General features: G+C 42.9%; 1 protein-coding gene across 1 annotated transcript in view; it reads left to right on the plus strand.

The window, feature by feature from the left end:
- Pdpk1 (3-phosphoinositide dependent protein kinase 1) overlaps nt 1-18,338 on the plus strand; it is a 69,699-nt gene that overhangs the window by 28,202 nt on the left and 23,159 nt on the right. Inside the window, exons 2-7 of the mRNA XM_041675918.1 lie at nt 4,587-4,856; nt 9,366-9,408; nt 9,651-9,788; nt 14,006-14,150; nt 14,861-14,958; nt 17,516-17,591. Coding sequence (XP_041531852.1) covers nt 4,587-4,856; nt 9,366-9,408; nt 9,651-9,788; nt 14,006-14,150; nt 14,861-14,958; nt 17,516-17,591 — 770 coding nt within the window. The remainder of the gene's footprint in view (nt 1-4,586; nt 4,857-9,365; nt 9,409-9,650; nt 9,789-14,005; nt 14,151-14,860; nt 14,959-17,515; nt 17,592-18,338) is intronic.

Below are 18,338 nucleotides of genomic sequence, written 5' to 3' on the forward strand. Positions count from 1 at the left end.
ATCTCAAAAACAACACCAAAAGTTTAAGTTTATGTCTGAGATTTTCCTTCCCTAGTACACTGCCACCCCCCTTCTTTTTGACTTTTTGAGATAGGGCTTTTCTCAGTGTAGCCCTGGCTATTCTGGGACTTGCTCTGTAGACTGGACTAGCCTTAAACTCAGATCTGCCTGACTCTGCCTCCCAAGTACTGGAACTAAAGGTGTGCACCACCATGCTTGGCTTGCACACTGACTTTTTGAGATAGAATTTTACTCTGTAGCCTTTGCTGGGCTTGATTTGCTATGTATAGACCAGGCTGATCACAGAAATCTGCCTATTTCTGCTTCCTGGGAACTGGGATTAAAAGTGTATATCACCTTATCTTGCAAAGTCTAGCTTCTTTTATTTATTTATTTATTTATTTATTTATTATTTTTTTTTATTTTTCGAGACAGGGTTTCTCCGTAGCTTTTGGTTCCTGTCCTGGAACTAGCTCTTGTAGACCAGGCTGGCCTCGAACTCACAGAGATCCACCTGCCTCTGCCTCCCGAGTGCTGGGATTAAAGGCGTGCGCCACCACCGCCCGGCCAGCGCCCTGTTTTATCACCCTCATTATTCTCTTCTATAGAGTCTTCTATTTTTATTCAACCAGTTCTGCCTTCTCTTATACATATATTTCACCACACACACACAAACACATGAAACAGTGTTGGGGATCCACATGCTAGACAAGCATTCTACTATTGAGTTACTCTTCTAGCCTTTATTTCATTTAATTATAAGTTATTTAATATTTGTTTTCTAAGAATTCCAGAAGGGGCCAGGCAGTGATGGTACACGCCTTTAATCCCAACTCTCGGGAGGCAGAGGCAGGCAGATCTCTGAGTTTGAGACTATTCTGGTCTACAAACTGAGTTCTAGTAAAGACAGTACTTGTTACACAGAGAAACCCTGTCTTGAAACTACTCCCCCCCCAAAAAAAATTCTAGAAGGGTACAAATGGTTCTTATATAACCGTAACCAGCTCCTCCAGTTGTATAACCATATTTTTATACCTTTTATATCTATGTTTAAGGGCTACATAGTGTTCCACTAAGTGTGCATACCTTGGTTTACCTATCATCTTTGTCTTGAACTTTTCAGCAGGTCTCAGCTTTTGCTGAAATATCCAAAGCTATAGTAGATTAAAATTTTTTTCCTAGTCGTGTTTGGCCTTATGCATTCTAGGCAAGTGTGTTACCAAAGAGTCATACACCTGGCCACTATATTTTATGAATCTGCTCTTAAAATAATGTTACTTCATTTTCTTAGGTTGAAGTTCTAAGTTGGAAATAGTAATTATATTCATGATTTTTTAAAATTTATTTTTATTTTTTGTGTGCATATGTAATGTATGTATATAAGTGTTCATGTGTGAGGGTGTGTTTGTGCCATCCATGGTGTGCATAAGGTGGTTAAAGGACAACCTCTAGTATCCATTTTTCACCTTGTTTGAGGCAGTTTCATTGTTTGCTACTGTGCTGCATACTCCAGGCTAGCAGGTCCAAGGGCTTCTGGAGAATTCTCCTGTCTGCCTCCCATCTCGCCATAGAAATGCTGAGATTACAGATGCATCATAGACACAATGGTGTGCATCTAGCTTTTACCTGGGTTCCCAGAATCTCAACTCGGGTCATCAGGCTTGAACAGTACTAGCTTTTACTCACTAAGCTAAAGACATCCCTTGTCTAAGGGGTTTTGTGTATGGGAAATACTTGGCTAGTATTGTTGTATTCCTTTTTTTTTTTTTTTTTTTTCCAAGACAGGGTTTCTCTGTAGCTTTGGCTCCTGTCCTGGAACTAGCTCTTGTAGACCAGGCTGGCCTCGAACTCACAGAGATCCACCTGCCTCTGCCTCCCCAGTGCTGGGATTAAAGGCGTGCGCCACCACCGCCCGGCGTTGTATTCCTTTTTATTCAAGTTTTTAAACTCTACATTTGCAGACAATTTCATTGAAACTTTGAACACTGCTCCAAACACAGAAAAGTGAAATCTTAATTACCTGCTGAGATTCTTAGACCCTTATTGCAGTCAGGTAGTCAGATTTCATTGGTAATGTGTTTGGTTAGCACCTCCATATTTTTTTTAAATATTTATTTATTATTTATACAATAGCCTATTTGTGTGTATGCCGAAGGCCAGAAGAGGGCGCCAGACCTTATTACAGATGGTTGTGAGCCACCACGTGGTTGCTGGGAATTGAACTCAGGACCTTTGGAAGAGCAGGCAATGCTCTTAACCACTGAGCCATCTCTCCAGCCCCCGCACCTCCATATTTTTAATACATGATCTTATACTTTACCTGGCACGATGATGGGTTCACCTGAAAGAAAAAGTCGTTTCCTCCTGCCATAGAGCAGGTACAAGGTTACTAATGGTGGTTGCTTAGCTAGAACCTTTGGGAGTGTGCTTCTGCTGCTTTGGCCTTCTGAGGAGGGTGCTCTTAGGAGCCCAGGCTCACACACTACACTGTGGGAGTAGCCAAGACACCCTTCCGTGTTACCATCTGCTGTTCTTTTCTCCACCTTGGTATTCATCATGTTTGGGTCACAAGATGTTCTTTCTAGATTTGTTAGGCATTTTACAATCTCAAGATGAGCATCTCCTTTAGCTCTTCTTGGTAGCTGAGCTTTGCTCGCTCTTGGCTGCTGTGTTTCCAGAAGATAACTTTTTTTTCCTTTCTCGAAACAGGGTTTCTCTGTAGCTTTGGAGCCTGTCCTGGAACTCGCTCTGTAGACCAGGCTGGCCCTGAACTCACAGAGATCCTCCTGCCTTTGCCTCTAGAGTGCTGGGATTAAGGTGTGCACTACTACTGCCCAGAGAGCATTGGCTTCTTTATGGTTCCGTATTTCCCTTTTCCTTCCTTGTTTATCTAGAAAGTAGTCAACCTTGTCTGTCCTAATTAACTCATACACTGACATACTGCCTTGTTTACATAAATTAACAACCATTCAGTCTACTTAGCCCATAGAGTTATATTGTTAGACTTTAAAAAATAAAATGGAAAAAAAGAAAGAAACTATGTTTGTATTATTGTGAACTCATGACCTTTTCTGAGGTTCATCTTATTTTATCTGATCAGACAGCTTTCAGTTTTGAATGGAGCATGTTTGGTCAACCCCCCATGTGCTGCTATCTTACAGAACAGGCAGGTGGTTTCAGAACCTGACTCCATCGAATTGCACTTTTAAATTTTCTTTTATGTAGTGCTGGGAATTGAACCTAGGGCCTCACACATGCTAGGTAAGCACTGGGTTATATAAGTTTCCTAGAGTTCTTGAGTGAGGACTGTTAAGGACCAGTGCCTAAGTAACTTGGGTATGCTAAATTCATTTTATGATGGTTAGGTGGAGTGTGTGCACATACTTGAACAGTATGCAATCTACTCCTCCTCCTCCTCTTCTTTGTTTTGTTTTTCAAGACAGGGTCTCTCTGTGTAGCCTTAGCTGTTGTGGAACTTACTCTGTGGACCAGGCTGGCCTTAAACTCAGAGATCTGCCTCCCTCTGTCTCTGGAGTGCTGGGATTAAAAGCATGAACCACCATTGCCTGGCTCCATCCTTTTCTTTTAGCTTTTATTTTTTAATTTTTATTTATATTTTTTAAATAACAGTGTCTTACTGGTCTGGGACTTGACAATTAAGCTGGCTAGACAACACACTAGCAATTGCTTTCCCGCTTTCCCAGCACTGAGGTTAAAGGTGGACTACCAGGTTTGGCTTTGTTGTTGTTGTTTTTATTGATTTGGGGCAGAGGGCATGGAGGTACTAGTTATTATGCATGCTAGGCACTTGCCTACTACTGAGCTATATCTCCAGTTCACATTTGCTTGTTTGTTTTAATTCTGCAGATTGAATTTAGGTCCCATGCTTTCAAATCAAGTAGTTTACTGACTGAGCTATATCTTCCCAATCTGTTATAGTCAGGATAGTCACAACTATGAGGATATACTAAGGACAGAGCTGAAGAGAATGTGTTTATGGATGTAGGTAAAGTTTTTGCAATTTTTACTGCAAGTTTAGCCCCGAGTACTTAATTTCTTTCTCAGTGTACCTATTTCCCACCCCTACCCCACCTCTTTTTTTGGGTGCAGAATCTTGGAATGTAACCCAGGCTGTCCCAGAAGCCATGATTTTTCTGCATGCTAGGATTACAGGTTTGCACCACCACACCTTGCTTATGCTTCAGTTTTTAACTGTGCTTTCTCTCATCTTTCTGTCTCATTGACAATTGTTCTATCATCATTTTATTAACAGTTGCCAGGCTTTCCAGGAGTTCTTTAACAGTAACACTAGCCATAATCATGAGTATTCTTGCTTTATCATGAATCTTGCCAGCATTGGGTGTCTCTGTATAAAGTGAACATACTCCAGAATTGCAGATGCACACTATTATTCCAGAGGATGTGAGCAAGGGAGAAGGAGGGAAAGTGGCTGCAGTGGATACCCAGAGTCAGACAGATGTGCTGCCCAGCCTTCAGCAGTATCATAATAAAGTGCTTGTGTTTGGACTTATCTACTTAGAACAAGAGTGCCCCTTGACTCTCACCTCTTTCCTCTGTGTTTGCAGTATGATGCTGTTCCTATTCAGTCCAGTGTGGTGCTATGTTCCTGCCCATCCCCATCAATGGTGAGGTCCCAGACTGAATCCAGTTCGGCCCCTGGCATGCCTAGTGGTGTTACCAGGCAGGGACCCACCATGGATGGCACCACAGCCGAAGCCCGACCAAATACCAACCCCTTGCAGCAGCACCCTGCCCAGCTGCCACCACAGCCTCGCAAGAAGCGGCCTGAAGACTTCAAGTTTGGGAAAATCCTTGGCGAGGGCTCTTTTTCGACAGTGAGTATGTGCCTCTGCTGCTGCTGCTTATTGAGTGGAGGATTATCCTGAGACTGAGTGCTGAGAACCCCTGAGCAGGCACCTGAGCAGGCATGGAGATCCCCAGGAGATGGTTTCATGCCCTTGTGGGTTGCATTCTGTGAATGTCACTAGAGTCTTGGAGGGAGTGGACTCCCTGAGTGGACTACCTGAAGAAAGCTTGCTTAAACTGGTTCCCTCCCTCCCTCCCTTCCTCCTTTTTTTTCTGTTTTGGTCCATATCTTTACTCCATATACTCAGGAGACTGAGGCAAAGGAGTTTAAACCTGGACATTTCAAGGCCTCTTGGTAATATATTGAATGAATGCCTGACTCAAAAACAAACAAAAGCAGCCGGGCGGTGGTGGCGCACGCCTTTAATCCCAGCACTGTGAGTTCGAGACCAGCCTGGTCTACAAGAGCTAGTTCCAGGACAGGCTTCAAAACCACAGAGAAACCCTGTCTCAAAAAAACCAAAAAACAAACAAACAAACAAACAAAAGCAGCTGTTGATTCATGTTACTTTAAAACTACAGTTAATGTAGTATGTTCTGTGTCTTCAGGTCTTACTGGAGGGGCCTTAGGAAGCCTTTAGTTTCTTAGGTTGAAATTTAGTATCTTTTTGGAGACTTTTGGTAACATTCAGTGACCTTTTCTATGTCTGGGTTTTTTTTGTTTGTTTGTTTTTGTTTGCTTTAGAACCTAAACTATGACACTAAGTATTTGCTGGAGAGTTAGCCTACAGATTTCTTTTCTTTTTTTACTTTTTATTTATTTATTATGGACACATTATTCTGTTTGCATATATGTCTGTAGGCCAGAAGAGGACACCAGACCTTATTACAGATGGTTGTGAGCCACCATGTGGTTGCTGGGAATCGAACGCTGGTCCTTTGGAAGAGCACGCAATGCTCTTAACCACTGAGCCATCTCTCCAGCCCCAGATTTTTTTTTCTAACTCCAGGCCAAGTGGGTATTTCTGCAGAGTGGCCAAGGGGTCACTCTCAATTCCAAACAACTGCCAATGAAATAGATTTCTGTGTTCCATTTCCAGTCTGAAATAGGCACTCCAGGGTAGTTCCAGAGGGACTAACTTTTAGAAAGTTCCTAAACAACCAGTTGTCTTATACCTGACCTTGTGAAGAATCTGTGCAATTTGTTTCCTCTTCTTCTCTTTATTTATTTTTTGGAGACAGAGTCTCACTTTCTTGCCCTAACTAGCCCAGAACTTCATGTGTAGCTCAAGCTGGCCTTGAACTTACAGAGATTTGCCTCCTCTACCTCCTGAATGCACACATTAAAGATGAGTGTCGCCAAGACTAGCTGAATTTTTTTCTTAGCTTTATATATATCTGTGAAAGATTCTAAAATACAAAGAATATAAAATATAGCTTATTTATACTCATCTCATTTTAAATGAACTGAAATTTACTTTCACTGTAAGTAACAGCTCTGGTGGTAAGTTTGTTTATAGGATTGTGGCCTTATGAAAAAAGCCTTCAATCATGAAGATTGTTCTCTGTGCCTTTGGAACGCACCATGCCTTACAGGAAGAGGAAACTGCTTTGAGATCCCTGGGTGTTGCACTCAGCTACAGATGATATTCTAGTGAAGTTCTTCTTTTTTTCAATTTACTCCTTTATATTTTTTTTTCGCACCATCCTTCCTGGGTGGCACAGTCATCCTTCTTATTCAGTGCCATTTTGAACTTATGCCATGAGGTACCTGGGAAAGCACTGCCAGCAGGAGGCTCCTTCCTGGCTCTTGAAATCTATAGTTCTGGATCTCGAATGAGGTGTTACACTGATTCATCTCTCTATTCCTGAAATAGCGAGCACTTAAATTAGATTTCCAGGGGAGGAATAAAGGGCATACGGTTAGCCAGATTGAGCAGGATATTCACTTGGCAGAGCTTCAAGCTGGTGCTAGAGAGCAGACCTGCTCCAAAGTACACTATCACATCCAAGATAGTAATGACATCACTCCTGGTGACAGGGAGCAACATGTCCCTTGCAGTTCTTTAGAAGACTCTCTCTGTTTTGCGGGAAACCTGCTTATGAAATGCTAAGTTTAGAAACCAGCTCACAAACTGGGCATGATGGCACATGCCTTTAATCACAGCACTCAGCAGGATAAAACAGGTGAATCTCTAGGAGGACAAGGCCAATCTGGACTACATAGTGAACTCCAGGCTAGCCGAGGCTACATAATGAACCCTGTCCCCTCAAAACAAACAAATAATCCCCTCCTGAGAGTGGATTCCAGTAAACCAAAGTACTTTCTAACAACTCCTCCTTTCCTTTTCATACATAGGAAGTTAATCATGCATGTTCATGAAGGAATGTGAATATATATATTCTCCATTCCTAAGGGGGAATACACTACTCCAGCCTGCTCCCCGACCCTAGTGGCTGTGAGTCATGTATATACAGCATATTTTTTCAGAAAGTTCTTTGAGATCTTTCTACTTAAATACTTTGAATCCTGCCTTGTTCCTGATGGCTGTGGGCATCCCACAGTACTGTTTCGGGACTGTGTCTACAGAGTTCTGTCACAGGTGACCCTTTGCTATGGTTATTTTCCACCAGACTCAGTGATTTCTTGAGGCATGTTTCATTTGCTCTTTGATTCTTGGTCTGTCATTGCAGGTGTCTAATAACCACAACAATTTGCGTTTATCAGCCATGTTGGGGCAAAAACATCTTTGGCAAAGCTGCCCCTCCGCAGGCTCTGGCTAAAACTTGGGCCTTTCAGCTCCTTTTGGTTTGGTGCTTCGGGTGTGCCCAGAGTTTGGTGGTCTTCTGTCCCTGAAGCAGAGTCTGACAGGCAGAGGTGTGCTCTGTTTGGAAAGCATTCTGTAAAGAGGGTTTGTTCTGTGCTATTTTAGTTCTTGGTACACAGTAGAACCATAGCTATGTTCATGCTATTAAATGAAATATATGACAGCAATTATTTGGAGAAGCCTAAGTCAAAGGCAGCTTTTTACCAGGACCTATATTGGAAAGTCATATTCTCTCTAACTCTGTCTGCCTGTCTTTTGTTTGTTTGTTTGTTTTCCTCAAGACAGGGTTTCTTTGTGTAACAGCTCTGGCTGTCCTGGAATTGTTTTTTTTTTTTAAAGATATATATATATATATACATACACACACACACACACACACACACAACATTCCTTCCATGTATGTTTACATGCCAGAAGAGGGCACCAGATCTCATCATAGATGGCTGTGAATTGTGGTTGCTGGGAATTGAACTCAGGACCTCTGGAAGAGCAGTCAGTGCTCTTAACCTCTGAGCCACCTTTCCAGCCCCTTGTTTTGTTTTTTTAAGATAGGGTTTCTCTGTGTAACCCTGGCTATCCTGGAACTCGCTCTGTAGGCCATGCTGGCCTAAAACTAATCTGCTGGGATTAAAGTCATGTGCCACCACTGCCAAGATGAAAAGATATTTTGTTTGTTTGGTTTTATTTTTTTATTTTTTGCTTTTTTGTTTTTCAAGTCAAGTTTTCTGTAACATCCCTGGGTGTCCTGGAGCTTACTTTTTAGACCAGACTGGCCTTGGACTCACAGAGATTTGCCTTACAAGTACTGGGATTAAAGGTGTGTGCCGCCACCACCACCTGGCAAGACATATTCTTGAAGTTATTTTTCTTTTTCTTTTTTTAAAGATTTATTTATTATGTACACAGTGTTCAGCCTCCATGCCTGCAGGCCAGAAGAGGGCACCAGATCTCATTACAGATGGTTGTGAGCCACCATGTGGTTGCTGGGAATTGAACTCAGGACCTCCAGAAGAGCAGTCAGTGCTCTTAACCTCTGAGCCATCTCTCCAGCCCTGAAGTTATTTTTCTAAAGAAATTTTCAGTGCCCACTTGTGGTATTTGGACTTGTCAATCAATAAAATTCTTTTTGTTTGTGAAGGGGGTGTTGAAACAGGGTCTTACTGTGTAACAGGGTGGCCTGGAGCTCGGAATCCTCCTACCTCTGGCTTCTGACTGAGTGTTAAGATTATAGGTGTGCACTGTTGGTTCTTAAATTTATACTTTGACTATATCATGAGAACTTCTGGCAGCTAACTGATTATGAACATTTCATTTTTTTTGTTTTTGTTTTTTGTTTTTCGAGACAGGGTTTCACTGTGGCTTTGGAGCCTGTCCTGGAACTAGCTCTGTAGACCAGGCTGGTCTCGAACTCACAGAGATCCGCCTGCCTCTGCCTCCCGAGTGCTGGGATCAAAGGCGTGCGCCACCATCGCCCGGCTGATTATGAACATTTCAAAATGATGGCACAATTACTGTTTGCCACTTAATGTTTGCTGTCATGTTACTATTTTCTTTTAGAATATTAACACAGACAGTGGCTTTCTGATGTGTTTGTTAGTGCAGGATCCAAAGTAACCTCAAGTTGTATGTATGGACTAGACAGCCTGTGTAGGGTGACATTGGCTTACCTGACTCATTCATTATTACACTGTGTTTTCCCCCCCAAACCAGGTTGTTCTGGCCCGAGAACTGGCCACTTCCAGAGAATATGCTAGTAAGTACTAACTCCAGTGAGCTGTGTGTCTGGGATTCAGGGGCAGTGCGACTTTTGTACATATGGCAGCCTGGGTAGTGGTAGGGCCTGTGCTGATTTCAGTCCTATGACGAAGGTTAGTCTTCTAGACCATGAAAGCTTGAGTGAGTGGTTTTGGGAAAACTACAGTTTATGTCAGTTACCTTTATAAATTTACTATTTTTCACATTTTCTAATGTTAGTAAACTTACTTCTTTCTTAAGTTAAAATTCTGGAGAAACGTCATATTATAAAAGAGAACAAAGTCCCATACGTAACTAGAGAGAGAGATGTGATGTCACGCCTGGATCACCCATTCTTTGTGAAACTTTACTTTACATTTCAGGACGACGAAAAGTTGTGTATCCTTTGCACGGTCAGTGATGTCTGAAAACCACCTTGTGTTTTAGATTAGTGACTATGTTGTTTGTTCCTTGAAAGGAAAGGGCACAGCATGGATCCCTGTGGAGACTAATATCCTTGGAGACAACAGATTGTACCAGCACACGGCTGAGGCTCTTACTAGTGTGCCATCTCTGAACGGGAAACCTTCCCACAGTGTTGGTGTTTATTGATAAATATTGTACCTAATGGGTTGCTGTTTTAGCCATAGTTGCTGAACATTGATGCAGAAATGTCCCCTCATCCCTTCAGCCAGTGTTCTGGAGTGTCTGTTCGGTATTATTGACTCCTGCTTTTGAAAAGTGAGGGCCTGAGAGGAAAAATAATTTTGGGTCTTCTCAGGCTTCTAGAGTTGGCACCAACTTCTCCATACCCTCTTCCATTTTGAGCTTGGTCAGAGGGACAACTTGACTGGGCCTTTGAAAAAAAAAAAAGAGAGAGAGAAATTCAAGAACTCAGAGTGAGTGCTGTGTAGCTCTGTCTCCTGAGCTTGCTCAGCCCCTCCCATTCCTAGGGCTGTTTGAACTGCCTCTCCAGCAGTTCTCCTTGCGTGTATGTTCAGCATTGTTTGTCCACATTCCTCTTCTTCATTTCTTTTTAAATTTATTTATTTATTTATTATGTATACAATGTTCTGTCTGTGTGTTTGCCTGCAGGCCAGAAGAGGGCATCAGATCTCATTTCAGATGGTTGTGAGCCACCATGTGGTTGCTGGGAATTGAACTCAGGACCTCTGGAAGAGCAAGCAATGCTCTTAACCACTGAGCCATCTTTCCAGCCCCTCCTCCTCTTCTTCTTCCTACTTTTTATTTACGTGCTCATTTTTTTAAAAATTTTATTTATATATCTATTTATTTATTTTGAGACAAGATTTCTCTGCATTGTACACGGTTAGCTTTGTAGTAAGAATAGAGTGGGTGGTGGCCATTGTGTGAAGCGGGATCACATCTCAAGCCAGGAGGCAGAGTAAGTAGGTGTGATTGGACTTGCTTCTTTTTTGGAGAATTTCCAATTACCAGTGAGTTTCAGGAGCCCAGTGCCCCAAAGATATGCTGTAAACCCTGCTTCTTAAAGATTCTCCACCTCACAGTCCTACCACCTGGAGACCAAGCACTAGCCACATGCACCCTTGAGGAGACACTGGATAGCCAAGATAGACTGACCCATGCTTGACTTCATCTGTCAGGGTTACAGTGGTAGGATCAGAGCTTAGAAGCCAGACCAGAATGTCCTTGCTTGGTCTTGGTGATTTCTAAATGATACTGGCCATCAGTCCAGGTGGAAAGAACTCTAGGTCTTTGTCTAATGGCACATACTGTTCTTGGTCTAAGACCTAGAAGGTCGTAATGACCTACCTCCCATGAGAATGAGATCCAGTGGCTTCTCCCTTATTGGTAATCCTCACTATACATTGTATTGAGAAAGAAAAATGAAACTTTTTGCATGAAGAAATGCCCAGATATGACACTGTCCTTCATTTAGTCATAATTTCAAGTGAAGGAGAGAAACTAGTCCTTGTCTATTCACTTTTCGTTACCCTCGAGAGACTCAGGATGAACCCACACCCTTTCAGGACAAGTGAGATGAAGCAGAACTTGGGGACACTTCTGCTATAGATTGGAAACAGACAGATCACTCAGGAACTACTCAGGGTTCTTCATTAGATTTTACTATAGCAGCCTGGGAAAGTGAGTCCAGAGGCTTGGTCAAGAGTAAGGTTTCCGTATCTTGGTGTAGTCCTGGCTTGATCAGAGCCAGTGGGGGAACCTTCCTCTTCACACACAGATGAAGACCAAAGAGTTCTTAGACATAGTTCTTTCTACCCCCATCATCGTTAAACTTCCACCAGACCAGGCTGCCTGCTTGTCTTCATTGTGTCTCATTTGCAGCATGGAGTCAGGACCACAAGACTGGGTTCTAGTCCTGTCCATTATTTGCTTTGTGAACTTGAGTCAGTTGCTTAATCTCTCGGCCAGGTTCCTCCTCTGCAAATTGCATACATTGGGCTATTGAGCTTCCTGATTAGGCATTTGGTTGTACCTGCCCTCCCAGGGGCTCACCCAGTCTGTGACAGTTTTTGCTGCCCTGGAGCACTGACTATGGCCAAGGGGGTGGAGGATGCCCACTAAATTGTTGAAGTCTAAAAGAACATCCTGGAATGGGGAAGGGTGTGATTGCAGAGAACCAGCAGCCTGAGAAATAATCCCAGGCACCTGTTATGTTTAAGACAACTTGCATCTGCTTCCCTCCTGAGCAAAGACCTATAGGTGTCCCTCTCACAGGAACCAGGATCAGCTAAAGAGTAAAACCATGAAGCCAGAAAGAGAAGTTACTTCCTGTTCCCTTACCATATGGCTGTGGACTTATACCTGGGCTCCTAACTGGCGAGGCCCTTCTGCCAGCTTATGTCAGGCTAGAATTGGTGGCTCCATGGCATGTTTTAGGGTTTTATCTACTGATGTGATAAAACAAACAACTTGGGAAGTAGTGGTAGTGGCATTTCCCTGTATTTTAATAAATAAAACTTGCCTGAAGATCAGAAAAGTAAAAGCCACATTGGCCAGGTAGCAATGACACACACCTTTAATCCCAGCAGCCACACTAACTGCCATAGAAACCAGGCGGTAGTGGTGCACACCTTTAATCTCAAAATAGAGAGGATTATAGAACAGGAGGAGACAACTCTCAAGTACAGTCTCATTCTGAGATTCTTGGAGGCAGGATCACTTGAGGTTGAGGTAAGAGCCAGTGGCTGGCTGTTTTGCTTTTTGGGTCTTAAGGTTGAAGCCCAATTTCTCCCTCTCTGAGCTTTTATTAATCGTGCTTCATTTGGGAAGAAAAGGGTTTATTTCAGCTTAGAGTTCCACATCATCGTCTATCACTAAGGGATGTCAGAGCAGTAAATTAGGGCAGGGATCTCAAGACAGGAGCTGTTGCAGAGGCCACAGAGGAGTGCTGCTTACTAGCTTGCTCCCATGACTTTTTCAGTCTGCTTTATTGTACAACTCAGGATTACCTTCCCAGGAATGGTACCACCCACAGTGGGCTAGGCCTATCCACACCAGTCACTAGTTAAGAAAATGTACTGCAGTCTTACCTACCGGCAAATCTTAGGAAGGCAGTTTTTTAATTGAAAATTTCTTTCCAGATGACTCTGACAGAGACCTGCCCAGCTGCATCCTATCTACTCCCTCAAAAAGGAGATTGATGCCATGTTTTAGCTAGTTTTATGCCAATTTGACACAAAGCATAGGTAGTCAGAGATGGGCCTGGCTGGGAGCATCTCTACCAGCTTTGGTTGTAGTCCTGACTCTTCTTGGTTTGTTTTCTTCTCCAGAGCCTCAGGCTCCCTCCTTGGTGGTTGACAGGAATGCCTTGACAGACAAAAGCCAGAACGGAGAAAGAAGTTCACCTTGGCTTCTTTTATGAACTCCAAACTTGGATTCAGACTGCTGCTTAGTTTAGTCAGCATTTGGGCCCTTGTGTCCCAGGCTGCCAGGGAGGTGTGGTATCTGGAGATTTCCAGTAAGAAGCACAAATGTTTGGTGCTTTGGAGGAAAACAGTCATTTGGAACTGTTTCTTGTCAGCGTTCTGTCCCCTTTGAAGAAAAATCATAAGTAGAACATGGGGGCGGGAGGTGTGTGGGAAGGAGAGGCTGACTATTTCTCATCTCTCCAGCAGGTATTTCTCAAATAGATCAAATGAATCGGAAAATTAAAATTGATATAAAGCATGTCACTTTTATGCACAGGATTGTTAGCATAGCCAGTGGAAGCAGCAAGGTCAGGCAAGAGCCGTGGTGTAGCCACTCGGTTCTGTTAGGATGCTGTTTTCGGAACTGTGTTCTCCTGCACTTTAAAGCTGTCCACAAGTTGTTAATGCTTTGGCCATGGTCAGTTGGTCCAGCAGCCGTCTAGAGGCTTCCTTTCCTGGGCCACAGAGGCCTTTGAGGACCATGTGTCTAGAAGGGCACCTGGACTGAGAGGTGTTGTCCATGTTTTTTCAGGGACTGTCATTGTCCTCTTAGAAATCTGTGCTGACAGCTGGTCTTGGAGCATAGGTACCTTCAATTTGCACTTGATGAAAAGAAAGTTCTTATGGGGTTTTTAAGGTTAATTTTTAGAAAACAACAACAACAACATATTTTTCCATTCTTCCTTAACTGCCAATGTTCAGATTTTGGCCTAAGTTATGCCAAAAATGGAGAATTACTTAAATACATCCGCAAAATCGGTTCATTTGATGAAACCTGTACCCGCTTTTACACGGCTGAGATTGTGTCTGCTTTAGAGTACTTGCATGGAAAGGGCATCATTCACAGGTAATGGACACTGCTCCAGATGGTGTGTACAGTATAGTCCCTGTAATGAGTGATAAGGGACAGTGACTCTGAGGCGCACAGATAACCCACACCAGCTCTCTGGGGTCAGCGTTGGCTGGCTTTATAAAAGTTATGATGTAGGTATTTCCAGGTGATGGCTCACTTGAGAAAGCTGAAAACAGGCTGGAAATGAAAGGAATCTGCAGTTCGAAGTCTCATGTCTAAGTCATCATTTCAACTTGGGTGAGGTGTCTTCCTGTGACACTGCCAGATCAGTTATCTGGCGCTTTTTATTTTGTCAGATGTATAGCTTTTGTATCTATTTAATTCTGGTCACATTTTTCATTTCTTCATTTTGATAAAGGCAAATTAGAACTGTGATTTATGAACTAAAATAAAAGTTAAATAAAATGTTACTAAAAATGGCAGATGAAGCAGAGAGGGTGGCCGTGGAAGCGGAGGTGTTAAGATGTTTGTAACAACTCACCTGCTTGAAGATAAAAGTAATACAGTTATAAAATGATTTGGGAATGCCTATATTCTATGCTGTTGATTCTTGTTTGATATGAACTTTGGGATTATATTCTTGGTTTTTAGTCTGTAAAGGAAAAGAGTCATCCCTTTATTGTGTTTCCATCAAAATGTACAGTGTATTGATAATGCTGCTATTTTAAACATTTCATCTTAAAGGTAAAATTCTACTTTTACAGAGACCTTAAACCAGAAAACATTTTGTTAAATGAAGACATGCACATCCAGATCACAGATTTTGGAACAGCAAAAGTGTTATCCCCAGAGAGCAAACAAGGTATGTTTGCTTGATTTTTCAGTAGAGCCTTGTTTTAGGCTTGATGCCGAGAGCAACTTTGAGCAACATGTTACACTGTATGATTCCTTTTGACTCTTCATAGTGTGTGAAATCTAGTAGTAGATAAGGACCAAAGATAGCTCGGCTAGTTCTTGCTCCGTAGAACATATGTCAAGTCACTTGTGAACTAAGGGTAGAGTTGGTGGCAGCTATATGTACTACAGGTGATATTTTGAGAGCACATCCTTGAACTCCATTGTCTTCCTCTCACCCATCCTTCAGTCTTCCCATCTGATGTATATAGCTGCCTATGACGGCCCATGCATCCTCAGGAAGATTCTAGGAAAATTATATGAGCAAGGGTTAATTTTGCCTATTTATTTCAAGTTCTGTTCAGTGTTAGCACATAGCCTTGGATCATACTGTGACACCTTTACTGTTGAGGGTCGGGGTGGGAGCTGCTGAGACTCCATTTGGGCCAGAAAAGTGGGATGGCTTCTGCCACTAACATCCTCATTGGATAGAAATTGCCCACTCTAGAGATATAAAAAATAACAATTAGACTCCTAAGGACTCTGCCACACTATTGAATTGAGACAATAACCCAGAAATCCAAAGTGAGATGTGGTGATATCATCTAACCAAGGCAGAACATGTTCAGAAGACAAGATGGGGCAATGGGAAGAGGAGGAACATGTGTGAGGTGATGTGCACTCGGGAAATAGCACATCCGTCATTTGTTCTGTGAGGACAATGATGCTGTCTGGGGGAAGGAAAGCTGCCTGGTAGGTTAATAATGACCTTCCAAAGGGTCCTTGTTTTTGAGATGCATGTGATTCTTTTTGAGCTGTGTGACCTTTTTGCCTATGCTTGGGATCTCAGTGAGAGACAGACCATTAAGGAAGGCACTGTGGGATATGGTTGGCCACAGGCTTGGAGCACAGTTGTTTTAGTGGAAGGAAGAGTCTGATAGGCACTTTGCAGTGTGTAGTTTTATAGCTATGGCTACCTTTTGGAAAAGACCATGCAAGAGCACAGTGTAGTAGGCTTATGGCCCGTTTCTACAAACAGCAAACCAATACATGGGAACCAGGGAGGATTACAGCTGGGACTGAAATAGAGTCTAGGCAATGAAACAAGTTTTGTTCACATGGTGCTGTAGGAGATGGCCAGCTGGAACCTTGCATTTCCTTCTGTGTGCTGTTCCCACACGTGTTCATTGTCAGACTTTATATGTTCTTTGCCTCTGTACAGTCCTTCTGTACTGGTGACATACCTGTACTACTTTCTGGGGATAGCAAGCCTTGCCTTTGAGGAAAGAGGCTTCCTTAGGTGGTGTAGTATTGTGCCCTTGTTGCCCCTTCTGTCATTGCTAAACCTGATACCTGACTGACTCATTCCAAGTCAGTAGTAGTTATCCTTCTGTCCAACAATGCTGATTTTATAGACTTGGTATAACCTTATATTATAGCCTTGAACATTGTCCATTTTAAAGTTACACCAGATAGCCACTGTAATGGTTTGTTCTGTCCCTTTAAGAGCCAAGCCCCGCCCACTCCCCCCCTGCTGAGGCAGGCTGATCTTCTTGCTTGCAGCCTGAGTCTCTTCCTTTTCCATCTCCCTCTTGAAGAGGCAGCTTCTGCTTCTCCTCACTTTTCCCCTTCCCCCCTTCTTTCTCTCTCGCTCTCTGTCTCTCTCTCTGCTCTTCTCCTTCTCCCCCTTCCATTCCATAACCCACTAAATATCCAACCTCAGTCTGCATGGCGTGCCTATCCATGTCTCTGTCCCCCTGGACCAGCACTTGGGGGGCAAAGACAGGCGGATCTCTGAGTTCGAGGCCAGCCTGGTCTACAAGAGCTAGTTCCAGGACAGGCACCAAAGCTACAGAGAAACCCTGTCTTGAAAAACAAACAAACAAACAAAAAACAAAACAAAAAAGTATAAAAATGTAGTCCTGCTGTATCTGCCACATGGAAGCTGAGTTCTTATGTTCCTCAGGAGCCTGAAGTGAATGGATGTGGATGCTAATGTGGCTTCAAAGCATCTGGTGTCTACTCTGTGGCTTGCAGATGAGTGTCTCATGGACTAGGACTATAAGCAGTGGAGTGTAGACAGTCTTTTTGCTCTAGTTATCTTGAATGCCCAAGCTACTGGTGACGAAAAAGAGGATGGTCTCTGATCTGCAGCTGTTTATTTGTGCCCGTCGTGTGTTCAGTGGGTATCTAGATGCCACAGGCCCAACAGTGAGTACTACAGACAGGACCTCTATCCTTACATTGCTTTGCTCTAGTGGCAAGATGATGGATGAATGTGATGAGTACCTCCTACAGCTGGTTGTTAGTAGGAGGTGTCAGGTGGATAGAATATAGCGGGTATCCTTAGTAAGGTCCTTTGGTTGCTCAGTCTAGTCCAGGTGACCAGCTGAGCTGACAGCCACCTCCCATCTGTTATAGTTAGATATTGACACTCTGAAGAATACACAGGAGAGCCAGTGTGGTTGGGGGCCAAGGATTGTATTTTCAAGTATGACCTTTTCTTTTTTTCCTCCCATACTTAGCCAGGGCCAACTCATTTGTAGGAACAGCACAGTATGTTTCTCCAGAGCTGCTCACAGAGAAGTCGGCGTGTAAGAGGTAACTTGTTTTCAATATAACTTAGCCCTTCCCTTTTCTCTGTGATATCTACTAGGTTTAGTCATGAGGAATTACTATGTGAAAGAGAGACTTTAGTAGGTCTTAAATAGCTAAGTATGAGCCTGGTACTGTGATACATCCCTTATAATCCCAAAGGATGAATTAGGAGAATCATGATTAGTCAGCGATATATGGTGAAACCTTGTCTCAAAGCAAACAAAAATGGTTGGGCAATGGTGGTGCATGCCTTTAATCCTAATGCTCAGGGTCAGAGGCAGGTAGATCTCTGAGTTCAAAGCCATCTTAGTCTATATAACAAGTTCCCAGACCAGCTAGGGCTATAGAGTGACAAAGAAGTTAGTCTTTTGCTTTTTTAAAACATGTATTTGCCATTTGCTATGTATGCATTCTGTTTTTATAATTGATGATTCCTTGCTGGTTGTTGATTTTGGTAAACTGCTTTGTATCTGGTTTAGCCCCAGCTGCCTGGCCTTTTGTGAGTTCTGAACATAGGCATTCTACTCTAACAGGTTGCAAGGGGTCACCTGTGTAAATGAATGTGTGAATCTGGTTAGGTAGCACTGACAGCTTTGGAAAATCTAGAGGTGTGAGAGGTGTGCCCAAAGGGACAAACAGTTGCATCAGAATTTGAGTTCTTAACTTGGGCCAGACGTTGTACTGGGTCAGATCCTTTTTTTTTTTTTAATCTATTTATTATTTATGTAGACAGTATTCTTGGTATTCTGT

This window comes from Microtus oregoni, unplaced genomic scaffold (genome assembly GCF_018167655.1).
Source record: "Microtus oregoni isolate MIOR12 unplaced genomic scaffold, Mior012 000027F_ref0000203, whole genome shotgun sequence".
In the NCBI taxonomy this organism is placed as follows: domain Eukaryota; kingdom Metazoa; phylum Chordata; class Mammalia; order Rodentia; family Cricetidae; genus Microtus; species Microtus oregoni.